The 15,053-nt window shown below is 30.1% G+C and overlaps 2 protein-coding genes across 2 annotated transcripts; one reads left to right on the top strand and one right to left on the bottom strand.

Moving 5' to 3' along the window:
• Window positions 1-2,215: 2,215 nt before the first annotated feature.
• LOC130442827 (cleavage and polyadenylation specificity factor subunit 5) lies at window positions 2,216-3,757 on the bottom strand. Its single transcript, XM_056777186.1, has one exon. The coding sequence runs from the start codon at window positions 3,424-3,426 to the stop codon at window positions 2,707-2,709; it is 720 nt and encodes a 239-aa protein (XP_056633164.1). The 5' UTR covers window positions 3,427-3,757; the 3' UTR covers window positions 2,216-2,706.
• On the top strand, window positions 3,575-14,735 carry LOC130442825 (BTB/POZ domain-containing protein 6-B). Its single transcript, XM_056777184.1, has 6 exons — window positions 3,575-4,170; window positions 5,050-5,281; window positions 7,971-8,141; window positions 8,296-8,512; window positions 8,623-8,988; window positions 10,199-14,735. The coding sequence occupies exons 1-6, from the start codon at window positions 4,071-4,073 to the stop codon at window positions 10,664-10,666; spliced, it is 1,554 nt and encodes a 517-aa protein (XP_056633162.1). The 5' UTR covers window positions 3,575-4,070; the 3' UTR covers window positions 10,667-14,735.
• The last annotated feature ends 318 nt before the right edge of the window (window positions 14,736-15,053 follow it).

Genomic DNA, 15,053 nt, shown 5'->3' with positions numbered 1-15,053 from the left:
AAGAATATATAAGATGTAATAATAGGTACTAAGGACAGAACAAGTAACTACATTTTTAGAAGAAGCTTCAAATGAACAATATCTACTGGCAAAAGTCATTTTAGTGTTTGTGATCTTTGACGCCTGTCGTAAAGATGATTTAATACGTTTGAATTTGGACGATGTGGAAGATAATGGGCACTTCATTGTTTTTGCGGAATGGACAAAAGCATATGCCAAGAAGTTATACTATTACCAATAAATGTAAACCGTAAATATGCAAATCTACGACGTAAAAATATGAACAGCAAAAGTTTATTCGTTGCATACTGAAATCGTTGGTATGTACCGGACATGGGCTAAAGCGTTCTTCGGCAACCATGTTGATGGGAAGCGTCGCTGATTTATTCATTCTGAAATGACACGAAAGATGGCGTTGTTTCAACGTTGCAGAACACAGAAGAATTAATTCAAAGAAAAATACATATAAGTACAGTGGAGTCCCGATAATCAGAAATGATTGGGACCGGACCCATTTCGGGTTAATGAATATTTCAGATTCAGCGGAATCATTACAAAAATTCATATAAAGCGATAAAGACAGTTTATTTTATTTTATTAAATCTTAAACTAACCAATTGTGTATGGAGTGCGTAACAAGAGAGCGAAAATTTTCAAACACAGCAGAAGTAATACTGTAGAATAAAAGTAAAAGTAGTTTTCTACTTTTATGGTAACACATTCAAAATACAGTTCAGTACATACCAGTATCGTACTGTAGCAACGATTAAATTTATCGGATATCACTGAATAGTAATAATATGCCTTTCCTTAAATTGTATTCCATAAACACTATTCTAGTTGACGAACTTAATATACGGTTTGTACGATCTACAGTACAGTGTACTAAGAAGCTGCATTATTAAGATGCAAGATTACCTATTTTAACCTATAGTTATGCAGGAAATCATAAACTTCCTCTTATGGTTATCAAAAAATCATTAAAACCAAGGGCGTTCAAAAATCTAAATGTAAATGCATTACCTGTCATCCACAAAAACTCAAAAAATGTATGGATGACATGAGAACTATTTAAAGAATGGTTTGATTCCTAATTTTTCCACGAAGTCACTCGATTTTGTTAACAAAATGGCTTGCCTATTCGAGAAAAAGTGAAGAAAATGGCCTGCCTATTCGTACTTCACTTTTTCTCAACAATGCCACTCCACATCTCTCAGATGACAAGTTAGTTTGTAGAGATATAAAGGCCTTAAGCTCCCGTACAAAAAAAGTTGAAGATGAAACACTTATTATTTCAAAAGTTCAAGATTGTAATAAATATCAACAATGTTGTACAGATGCAGGAGCTATTACAAAATATTCCTGGCTGTGAGGACGCTAATGAAAATGATGTAGAAGAATGGTTGCAAGCTACAAGCTGACGATAACGGTCATGAAATTTTAAATGATCAGTAGATTGTTAATATGGATTTTAAAGAACCAGACAACGTGTCAGATGAGAGTGAAGGTGAAGCTGAAAACGATTGTGACCGGAGGGTATCACACTCAGACGTCGCAGCTGTCTTGGATATAGCGCTACGCTACGTTGAACAACAGTCCACCTCGACCCTAGCGGATATGTTGGTTCTGAGACGCTGGCGTAACTTTGCCGAAAGAGGGAGCTCTTCGTCAAAAAAATGTAACGGACTTTTTTTAACCAGTATAGGTTAGAATATTGTTCTGCTCTGTTTATAACACTTTACTGTATTCAAAAGTTATTGTAACTTTTATTGATACTACTATTGATACTACTTTTATTGATACTATTGATACTTTCTTTTTTTTGTCATACTTAAAAATATCCTTATTTCAGTTTCAGATTGAGCGGACTTTCGAAATATCAGACCCCACTGTGTCATAAAAATTGTTTAACCTTTCCCACTTACAAAAAAATGCTCTGCCATATTCCATCAGGAACATCAAAACATTTGCAAACTATCTGCTTAAACATATCTAGTTTTAAAAAATGAATGTTATTATTAATACCAATGATGCATAAATATACTAATCATGTTCTTATAAATAAATAATTGTTTAACTTAGGACTGATTTGAATTGTTTATTTTTGCGCACTGAAACAAAATCCGATATCTGGTGTTTGGAAAATGGCACCTTTTATGTCCTTGTAATAACAAATTAAAACAGGATATTTTCAGATGAGTACAATAAAAACACATTTTTCATTTACAATTATTTATTATAAAATTTTAATGGGACAATTTGGTTTAATCTTCACATTATTACTTTTACTAGACAATGAAAGAGTCAAACACACTTCTTCATATAAAATTATTCCAACTGTTACCAGTTTCAGCATTAGGAATGGATAATTATAAAATTGAATATGAAATAACTTCCAATCCTTGTGTCATTAATAATATCTTAGAAAAATCAATAAGTAAGCTATTTATTTACAAAAATAAAAAATATATCCGTTCATTAATATAAGTAACAGTTTTCAAATGTTATTTTTGAGAATATACATGTGCTTTTCAATTAACTTATAAAAAACACATTGTACAATTGAAATGAAAATTTTATAGTTTCAAAAAAATGTTGACTTTACTAGTGTCACAAAAACAAATTCTCATTGTTAAATACTTATGACCACCAATATATTTTCAAAATGTCGCAAAACACTTAAATAATTACATTGTAAATCCTCCCTCACATATAAATGAACTGAAATCTGCACAATGCCTGTGGTAAGGAGGAAATTATTGGTCCATACCCTTGAGAGTTATCAAATAATTCAAAAAGTGGTGCAGCAACTAGTTTATAGTTCTTGGGGACTGCAAAAAGTGCTTTCTCTTGTAACTGAACCAAAAATAATCGCTTATGTTCTTTTGGTTTGGTTATATGAGATGCTATATATGGATATTGTGGAGGTTCAAAATTTGGTCTCCACCAGTTTCCTATTATATCTTCTACAACCCATTCTTGTTTTACTCCATCTAAACGACCTAAGGTTTCTGTTAGGAGTCTTTTTAATCCTTCTACTTCATCTTCACCTGGATTCAATTCACCGCCTGGAAGTTTGAAAAATGTAGTTCCCAACTGCAAAAGTAGTACATGCGGTAGTCCGTGTTCATGTACTAATAATACACCTTCTACACTTCTTCGCATTCCAATTCTTTCGAATTCGTCTCTCATACGTTGAAACCGGGCGGGTACACTTGGATCTTTTTCAAACAGCGGTTCTTTAGTACCAAATATATAATTTGTTAAAGGATACAAATTTATTATTCGATTTATTGCTGTAGGTGTGAAAGTATTTGTTTGAGCCGCTGTATTGGTAGCGGTTTGACTATTTCTTCTTGGCCATCCTGTACCTCCGCTTAAATTATTCTGTTGTTCTCTCTTTACTTGAGACGATGTCATAGCCATGGTGACAGACTTGGTTTATAATATATATTACGTATTTAAAATTCACTTAAATTGCGTACTTTTTTCAAATAACGTGTTGAAAATAAAAATCAAAACCAAACAACCACCAACCTCAAAATATAATATGACAAATGACTAGTGACATGTTGTTTATACTAGTTTAAAGTGCGTTCTAACATTGAAAATTACACTTTAGTATAAATATGAGTTGGAAATATGTAATATAAAAGTTGCGTTAATCCAATCATACAGGACAAAGTCATCCTTATTTTAATTCATGTTACATATGAACTGGTTAATTTTTTGCGTCGATGTAAAATTATGCTAATCTGAACACGGATTTAAACAAAAAGGATTGCTAGCCTCCACGGTTATAGGCAAACATCCATATCAAGAAATGTCAAGGTAGAAAGATGCAGACTGACTATTGACTTACGTATTGGTATGACATGACTGAAAATAGTCATATATTTATTAACAATTTGATAGAATATATACATTTCATTAATACTCATTACTGTTATCTTATATGAGGTACATATAAGTAGTGGACAATTATAAATGGTAAATAAAGAAGTTTGAAAAATTTCAACAAATCGGATCAAGAGTGAACTGTACTAATTATGTGAATTAAAGTTTCCCTAATGATGGCTATGTCGAATTTATATTCAAAAATTGGATCAAAACCATTAAAGCGTATTCAAGAAAATACAAATGTTGCTCAAACAAGTTCATGGATGAACAGTGAGTATTTTAACATAAAATTTCAAATTTTGTTCACATTTTATCGAAATTTCCAAAATGAGTTTTTGCTTGTATTGACCTGACCTATTGACATAAAAATACTAGGTGTGAAAGAGAAATAAATACGAAATTAACTGAAATATGTGTAGAACATAGATACGAAAATTTTAAAAAAAAATTCTTTGTTTTTATTTCAACATTTTTGTTCTCAGATCATAAGAAAGTCTAGGTCATAGTTTACAAAGTGGCACTTTTGTATATAAATATAAGCTTTTGAGTTTAAAGTAAATATATTTATTTACATTGATATATACATAAAGTACTCCCTAGATATATATTCTAGTCCATATTCTGTCTATATATTTTGTCTATATATAAAATTATTTATTTTTCCATAATTCAGGTTTATGAACTAATGACGTCAAAACTTTTTTAAACAATAATGAATACACAAGAGATCATTATATAAATGGCAATTTACATTGCAAATAAGCACCTTGCTAAGTGAACATTATTTCAATGGACTTCAAAAATTCATTTACTGTTTCTTGCTTGAATTATTTGAATAATATTTACATCAGAGTATGTTCCACACATACATTTATGTGATAAAATATTCACTTGTCAACTACCAGTTGAATAAAAAATGTTGTTATTAAATCTGAACATTCACTCATTGTTCACATCTTTTTTTCATAGATTTTTTTAGATAATCTATAACAAGTTTTATAAGATGAACTCACTTTTTGATACTAATTACAAGGGTATTATTGAACATATATTTCTATTTATTACTAAGTCTCACATCTAGAAAGAAAAAGAATGTATTGATTTATATTTTTTTCAAATGTTGTGAATATAATTATTGTTTTACTGTAGCTGAAAGTCCATCCAATGGCTCTCTCAACTTGTCTCCACCACACACTATATACCAAAAAGAAAGTTTACCAATTCTTCAACCTATTAGTGCTCCAGAATCTCCTTCTTCCAGTTCATGTGGATCGCCTACAGTTTCTATAAGTGCCCTAGACCAAAATTGGCAGGCTTCAAAAAGTAACATTAGAGAAAGAAATGCAACAATGTTCAATAATGACTTGATGGCTGATGTCAGGTAAGAATAAAGCATTTATATATGTAAACTTTTAAAAAGTATACATCATATATTACATACATAAATAATTCCAGAATCAACTCATTCATATGTGTTTCATGATGCTTTGTCTGATATGAATCTTAGCATTTATTAAATTTTTTTCTAACATTTTCATGCCATATTACAAAAACAATTTTAAAATTAAAGAATAAATCAAATCAGTTAGTGTGAAGCATCTATTTGGTTATTAGGATATTATTTGTAACAGATTTTATCAAATTTGTATATAATTAGTGGAGACCCATAGATGCATTGTTTGTAGAGCCTTCATTTTGAAATAAATGTGTTCTGTCTGTAAAAAGCAATTTATTTTCTATAGAAAGTTCACAATAATTGATATTCACCTGATCATGATTACCAAAATATTTCAAAACATTGTTTTTCTTTCTTGCACTTTTACTGTTTGTTTAAAAATGTCGATTTTTTTAAAAGCTTAATTTAATTTTTGTGTTCATTTTCTTACTAGTTTTAAAAGAATTTTAAGTTTATGTTAGTATAAGAACATAAGGCACTACCTTAGAAAATCACTATGATTTATTATACCCTCATATCGAGAGTATAATACTAAAATAACTATATAAGATGCTATTGTACAAACACCTTTTTTTTTGTTATTTATAAAACTTGAGCAGTAAGGAGATACGGATCTATACTTTTCCTTTGTAATCCTATTTTTGAAAACATTTTCTCTTTTTGAACATCTGTATTTTATCAATATATTACTTTATTGTACGCACAGAAAATACTTTATCTGGCAATATCTGTCTGTATCTCGTCTTCTAACCTTTTTCTTAGTTACCAATCGCAATTGCATTTTTGGTTAACACCCCACTCCGCCCATGGATGTGCTTCTTTTCTTGCAAGACTTCAGAAGAAAAAAATAATATCCAAAAAAAAAAATCAGTCTCACTCAACCAGTTCATACCAAAGTACCAAGTTCCAAATTCGCATACCGCAGCTAGTAAACCGAACATACCGTTCAACCTCAATACAGTTCAAATTACCTACTTTTCAAATTATTATAATTAAAACGCTAATTAATAAACTTTTAACCTAATATTAATTTATTTAGTTAATATCTCTGACTTTGATTTTTGAATCCCCATTTAAAATTTGAAACAAGTTAGAGATTAAAAAACACTTTTAAAAGCAGTTCAATGTAAAGTAGATAGAAGGCAGACTTCAGGAAATTCTAGTTAAAAAAATTTGTCTCTTCAGTTACCCATATTCAGATCACTTATAAAAACATGAATTATAACAACAATTTTTTTGGAATATGGTTATTATAATAATAAGGGTATTATCAACCAAAGAATTTCAGAAATTAAAATGTACAGTCAATACATTATTCAATTCAATTTAATTATTCAAAAGCACTTTCTTGTTATCCAGATTAAGTAAGCAGTGAGGTAAGAGCACCAGAGCCAGATATTGTACCTATAGCTAGCACTTTTTAGTTTGATTCTAAAAATTGAGAAAACTATCATTGTCTCGATCTATCTCTTAATAGATAATTTAGAAATAGGTTCCCCTTCTTGTATTTACCATGTTAAACAACCGACTTTCCGCGATTTAATGGAGTAAACAAAACATGTTTGGGTTGAATGCAGATAAATTGTGATATTTCTGTGAATTCTTATATTTTGCTAGCACTGTTAAGTACAGACTCTTAAATTTCAAATTGAGAGTATTCAATTCATATTTTGAGTTCTCCGTTTCTTTGGGTACACATACTTTTGATTAGTCTCAGTGGTTGACATGTTATGTCGACTATAGATATCATATTTTCTTGTCCAAGAAAATATTGGTATAGAGCAGAGAGCACATATATTCAGCTCTATCTGCCTTCTGAAATGGTATACATCTAGCAACTACTACCAAACAGTTTAATGTACCAAGAACCACCCTTTCATGGAAAATATCCTTAGTGGATAAAAATGGGACCTTTCCTAATGTTTCCTCCAGAACAAGAATAAAAAATTGTTGAATTGGTTAAATTTATGGCAAAGATAAAGTTTCTAATAAGAAAGATCAATATAATATTGTGTTCTAGGAAACTAGCAGCTGAGTTGTAAAGATTGGTCATGATGTAAAAAATTACAACATGTGGTGTAAATGGTTTCATGTGTAGCTATTCAAATTTATTCCAGTGTATTAGCCAAAATTTAACTGGAAGTTCATGAAAAATAATTTTCACTCAAGTACCTACATTTGTCAGATACACATAATGATTATTTTTTGTATCTTCTTTGTAAATAATCATAATTATACTATATTATATTTCAACATTTCAATTATTTCAATTTTGTTATCAGTTCAGCAATATTAACAGACTGTCTGCCACGTGTACTTGGTGATGTCTGACTTTGGTCATGCCATGTCTAGTATAGGACCATTTGTACTTTTAATTTTAAAAAAATTCATATTCAAAGAAATAAAAATCTTCAGTACTTCTAATTATATCAGTTTACTTTGTACTAACTTTCTAATAACCCTGCATTGAAAATGGAAGAAATTCTTTATTTTTTTTTAAATTGTTTTTTAAAGAAATCTTTTCACTAAAGTGTCTGTCATTGGTGCTTTTATTTTACCAAATAAATAGGGAAATAAAATTCAATAAATACTAAACATATATTTTTAATTTGAGATTTCTGGTTGGTACTCCTGGCATCTCAACACAAGTTATACCAGCTCACAAATATGTTCTCTCTACTGGCAGCTCTGTTTTCTATGCAATGTTTTATGGGGGCCTTGCAGAGAGTAAAGAAGAGATAGAAGTGCCTGATGTTGATCCCACTGCATTCCTTACGCTACTTAAGTGAGTTAGATTAGCTGTAAAATATATGAGTATCAGTTGAACACTTTAAAATTACACTAAGATTTTACATTATTTGAAAATATTAGTTATCATTATCAAGAATGATATCTGAATTAATAATGACTATATTATGGGCATTCTCATTTTTTTCTAGATACTTGTATTGTGATGAAATTCATTTGGAACCAGATACAGTTCTAGCTACTCTGTATGTAGCTAAAAAGTACATAGTGCCTCATCTTGCCAGAGCTTGCGTTAACTACCTCGAAACAAGTCTTACAGCAAAAAATGCTTGTCTTTTGTTGAGCCAGTCGAGACTTTTTGAAGAACCTGATTTGATGCAACGATGTTGGGAAGTTATTGATGCTCAGGTATATTTCATATTTTTCTTACCTTGATATCCAAAAGTATTTTGTTTTTGTATTTGTTTACTTAACACTGCTGGCTGTTATTTTTTTTCTTTTTAATCTTTATATTTCAGGCCGAAATGGCAGTAAAGTCGGAAGGTTTTATAGACATTGATATGGCGACATTACAATCTGTACTAGCTAGGGAGACACTTAATTGTAACGAGATGAACCTTTTGGAAGCCGCGCTCGCTTGGGCGGCTGCGGAATGCAGCCGGAAAGATTTAGAAGTAACACCGCAGAATAAAAGGGAAGTTTTGGGAAATGCACTCTATCTTATTCGAATACCGACTATGACATTGGAAGAATTTGCTAATGGTGCAGCACAGATGGGCATTCTAACACAACAAGAAATCATAGATATATTTTTCCATTTTACTGCAACCAATAAACCTTGCTTACAGTATTCTATCAAACCAAGATCTGGATTAAAATCACAAGTAAGTATTGTAATTCAGAAAATATGAGTTTTTCATAAAATCGGGGATTGTACTATTTTTTTTTTATATTTCTTTTATTCAATGATTCCTCAAGTTGTTAAGCATCCATATTGAAACTGTAAGGTTTATAACAATATGATTACTTGTTATTTATTATTTTGGGGATTGTAATAATTGTTTAGGTCCCCTAATTTTTAACTATGAAAATTTTACTTCCTACTATAATAGGCTACTATACTCTCCTACATTTCCACAGCTAATTTTCAAATATATGTGAATGGATCACATCGAATTCTATGGAGAAGACTTGCAATAATTATTGTGATGGTGTTTAATTTTACTGTTAAATAATTTGTGGGAAAATAGTAAATCACATCTCGTGCAGTGGTCATTATGAGAACTGAGCTTTAATTTGCATAATACAATTGCGTAATTAGCTATTGTGAGGAACAAGATTTCAGGTTTTTGTTTTAAACTCCTCGAAGGGTATAGATTTGAAACAAATAAAAAGAATAAATTTCAAAGAATATGATATTTTATTTCATTAATCATTTATATGGAAAATAATAGTAAAATATTAAGTATTATGCCAAGGTCCTTGATGATAATGAAAGCAGAAACTCAAAGATTTTCTTGATTTTCTAGTGACAAAACCCAAATTGCAAAAAGCATTATTTCAGAAATCATTTATTTGGATATGTGGATAATAGCAAACTTTCAAATGTTACATCAATTCCTTGATGTCTGTAACTTTTGATGGTAAAATGGAAGTATCTATAGGATTCTGAAAGAAGAAACTGAAAGATATCCCGAGTTCATTAGTGACAAAACCCAAGTTGAGAAAAACTTGATGTGACAAATCATTTATTATTACATTTCACACATTACATTAAATATTACACCTAATTCTTGATGTCTGTGACTTTTGATGGAAAAATGAAAGTGCCTATAGGATTTTGAAAGCAGAAAGTGAAATATGTCTTTACTTTCTAATGACAAAACCCGAATGGTTAAAAACTTATTCTGGAGGGTCCTTAAATGTTCTGAAAAATGAGAATATTCTAGGTAATCAGATTGGCTATAAACCAGGGAAAAGAGAAAAACAAAATTGACGCCAGTTTCTGTTAATTAATTTTGTATCTTTTGCAATAGTATATTTCAAGCTTTAACTTTCTCAGATTGCTTGGCTAATTTTTTAAATCAATTTCAGGTATGTCATAGGTTTCAGTCTTGTGCATACAGATCAAACCAATGGCGTTACAGAGGGCGTTGTGACAGCATTCAATTTTCGGTAGATCGAAGAATTTTTGTTGTGGGATTCGGTCTTTATGGGTCTTCTAGTGGAGGCGCTGACTATGCGGTGAAAATCGAATTAAAACGATTAGGTAGAGTCCTTGCCGAAAACAACACGAAATTTTTCTCTGATGGTTCCAGCAATACTTTCCATGTTTATTTCGACAATCCCATACAAATAGAACCCGAAACGATTTATACAGCATCAGTCATCCTAGATGGATCAGAATTGAGTTATTTTGGACAAGAAGGGATGAGTGAGGCGACAGTTGGTCAAGTAACTTTCCAATTTCAATGCAGCTCGGAAAGTACAAACGGTACAGGAGTACAAGGTGGACAAATACCAGAGCTTATTTTTTATGGTCCTACCAATGAAAGTCATTAGACTTAGTAATTTTTGTTGACCAATTATAATCGGCCATAGAGTACCTAGATAATAGAGAGGTTATGATTTAAATGAGTACAAACACAAATAATTGGAAAATTTTATATCATTAAAGCTAAATTTGAACTACCATTGCTGTTTGAACGTCTCAAATATATTTTCATAGATAAGACTATAGATGAAACTTAACACTCCATTTTTTCGAAAATCGGTTTCTAAATGTTTTTGGTCGTCAAATTTTGCTTGTAAGTCAAATCAAAGATAGTTTTTCTTATTTTCGTTTGTTTCATTACTCCTCGCATTTTCGAATTATTTTCTTCACTAGATAAGTAACATTTAGAATTTGAAGAGAAATTGTTTTTTTTTTGTAACCTTGCTCCAACACATTTCATTGAATTTTCTATGAACACAACACTCTTTAATACTGATCAAATTTCTAGGGACTCCAAAAGTTCCTGCCTTGTTACTTTGATAAATTCATTTGCTCTGCTTATATCAAAATTCCTTTCTAATTCAATTGCAAAAATATTATAACATAAACCGATTATAGTCTAATAAACTAAAAATGAAATTAGTCAGCTATATCCAAATTCAAACGTCAGTGGCGGAGATATTTGATCTATAATATTCTAATATAATTTTGATTTAAATATTGGTTGGTTTTTTTCGCACTTCACTTTGATATTTGACAAATACATCTTTTCAAAAGTAATTATTTAAAGTACGATTTAGTCCGCTTCATTTGATAAAGAACTGTCAGTATTGTAGCTACTATTATTGATACCACCTTAAAATAAGACTGATTCAGTAAGTGTTACAACTATAAAATCTAATTTTCACATGCGGTTTTTATCTTTTTGAATGTAATTTATAGCGTTGTTAATGAACACTCTGTTTACTGCTACCACTACACCAATACTGTCCATTATACTGTCTCACGCGCATTTCTATAATCAAGTTTAGTGTTTAATATTGATATAATCAAAGGTTCCATAAATTACGATTTAGTTATAGTGTTCTTTCGTGCTGAAAGAGTATCTTCATCTATTTCAGTACATAGCCAAAGCTATGCAATTTTGGAAGTTACATTGTTCTACATAACATGTTTGTACCCAAATAAATTCTATAGGGCTAAATTCGCAGTTATAAAACCTTAATACCGCCATTCCATCGACAACTTATTCAATCTAACTGGTTCGGTTTAGTTTCATTAAATCTGCTTTATTTGCAATATCCTCGTATCCAATCCCCTTTTACCACAGCAGTTGGTACATCTTAATTTTTTGACTGTTTGTAGTGGGAATATGTTTGATTCGGCGACTATTATGGGATTCATTACTATAATAGATTGATCTTGACACTAATTGGATTCGTAACAACAGTCTGCATTTAAAATCTCGTGATAGTCACCAGTTTTTCAGGTACAAAGATCATCGATTTTACCAGAAATTAACTGTCATTAAGTTACTATAGGCTGCTGTTTGAAAGAAAATTATTCCTTATTCATTTTATCCACTTGATTATCGCATCAAATTTGTTAATTTATCCACATTGTAAATTTGTCTATGGTACTTGATCCTCGCCCAAACATCCTATTTGTCTTAAAATTTTCTAAGGTAGCTGACTAATTCAATTTTCAGTTTGTCAAATTAAACTAATAATTAAGAAAACAAATGTATTGGATCATGGAACTACATTATTGACATTGAATTCATGGAATTTAGAAATTAAAACAAATCAAATCTTGCCGCATGTAAGAAAGGGAAAATGCATTTTTAGATCAAATTATAGACTAATTCCTCAAATTTTCTGCATATGTAGTAATAATTAGTTTTTCCTACGTTGTGAAAATATACCATTAAATTTCTTTAATTTGTTACCTTTGAGATCTTTTTTTAAGTTTTTGTTGAATTTAGCTCTTCTTTTAATTAAAATGGTTGAAAATCTTAAATTTATGAAATAGAATTATGAATTTCACTCAAATTGTTTAGATTATTGACAACTTTCTCGTTTTTCAGTTCTTATTTTTTTTTGTATTTGACTTTTTAAAGATGCTCAAATTTTTCTAATTAAACGAAAATGAAAGGCATCATTAATGACACAATTAGAATCTCTCATGGTATTTAAATGTATTTTTGGAAATCCAGTAATTATCATCTATTATTCAGTTGTTGACACTCGAGTAATTGACAAGTACTACTAATGATTGACACACCAATTATTGACAATAACTTTATTTTTCCTCATTACCTGAGTATAAATAATAATATTTAATGACTTAGTAATAACAAAAGGATGCATAGCATATGAGTAAAAATAAAAAAAATCAAATTGAGTACAATAATAAGCTTCAGGCTTCAAATATATCTATCTATCTCCTTTTAAAAAGTATATTTCATGATATTGCCAATATTTTGCAATTCTGGTTGTTCCAGTTTCTGAGTGCAATATGACTTGGAATGGGTAGGTTGCTAGTACTCCAGCGGCATTTGCGGTCATTTAAATTGTAAGGTTTTCGTTATCATTGTTGATTTTAGCAATATAGATGTTTTTGACAGCATGATGAACCTTAGCCAAAGATAGTATCCGATTTTATACAAAATATTCTTCCTTCTTTCTTCTCTATTCTTTCTTCACCAAAGAGGTGAGAACTGTAGTTGTTACCATACGACATTCTACTGGGAGGTTTCCACTTGACTTGTAATATAAGGTAATTCTTGGTACTGAGTATGACCTGGTGGCTGTACCGTTACAGGAATGCCTCTTGGTACAGTTTCTAGAGCTTCATTTATTTTTGGTTTTTTTGGTGTCATATCTGCAATAAATGAGTGTCCAGTAACTGACATCTGATGTACCAATAATTGACACTCATGTCAATAACTGGAACCATTGACGTTTAGAACATTTATTAATAAATGAGCTTTCTGATTATTCTTGCAATGTTTTAGTATGGTCGCATTACATTTGTTGAGACTTTCAGTTATTGACACCTTTATCAATAATTGGTACATGATAATAATAACTTTATCCAATCATTGACATTCACGCCAACTTCAGATCATTTGTTTTACTGATAAAAACGCAACAAAAATCATTTGATTCATACTTGAACTGTTCCCCTCTACAATATGGAATAAATCAAATGTAAATATATTATGGAATCAACATAGCTGGTACAGTGTTGCAAATATCATATTTATTGGAGTTTTTGTATTGAAAATGGCTCTGAAACGTTGAGTTAGTTAGTGAAGATTTACCTTTAAGTGTCAATTGTTGAAACACTGTTAATAACTGCTTCCTGTACATTATGTTTTTTACATTTCTTGGTTTTTTATTGTTTAATCTCTCTCTTGGTGACTTTTTAATCTCTTTTATACATATCGGGATGTCTATACATCTATAAAAAAACTTATGTAGATTCAAAAATCACTGAAATTTAGTCAAATATACGAAAAAGCATACATAGAAACGAAAAAGATGTCAATGATAGAGAAAACAAACAATTTGATTGAAATTTATAACTCTATTTTATAAATTTTAATGCAGGGCTGATATTTATTTTTGTGATATGACAAATGAAGAAAAAATATATTTACTGTGGTTAAAATAAATTGTTGTTTTGATTGCTATAATTATACAATTTGTCAATGTTAAATTATATTTTGATAAAGACAGAAAAGAAACTTCAGATCCCTGGCATATAAAGGACATACAAAAGTTGTTTGTTTGGATTTAATTTGTGTTTGTTTTCTCTTATGTCCGACTCACTTTACATATACTGATCAAGCATTTATTAGGTAGAAATGTAGTTGTACATATATATACTTTATTGGAATCAAAATCGAATTCAATTTTAGTAATATTTATTTTTGAATTGAATAGATGGAACATCCAATTTTCACATTCAATGTAAATTGAACATGTTTACCTGATTACTGTAAAATGAAATTTAGATTGGAAATAAATTTATTTATTCTCGTACTTTCAATAAAATTTGTAGTTAGTTCAAAGATTGTAAGTACTTATATTTCTAATTGAAAATGGTTAAAGTAAAGAATAATGCTTTCAATGTTTGTTTGATTTCCCTAATTACTCCACTTATATATGATTGGCGACAAAGTAATTTCGTTTTTGTAGTATAAAATAAAACACTTTTTTTTAACAAAGAATAGTTTTAATTAATTTAATTATTTATATATTTTCCATTCTACTCAATGATCTTTTGTCATCTATCTTTCAGCTTAATGATTCCTCTCATAAAATTTATGGTTCTTATCAGCACAAAACTGAACGAGGTGCGATTGAAGCTAATCGTTATTTGTGACAAGTTTGACTATTCAAAGAATGGTGCCAGTTCAGGGCTGTATGGGAGTTGCCAAAGATGTGT

The sequence above is a fragment of the Diorhabda sublineata genome, chromosome 4, assembly GCF_026230105.1.
Source record: "Diorhabda sublineata isolate icDioSubl1.1 chromosome 4, icDioSubl1.1, whole genome shotgun sequence".
In the NCBI taxonomy this organism is placed as follows: domain Eukaryota; kingdom Metazoa; phylum Arthropoda; class Insecta; order Coleoptera; family Chrysomelidae; genus Diorhabda; species Diorhabda sublineata.
This window is presented reverse-complemented; position numbering and strand designations above follow the sequence as displayed.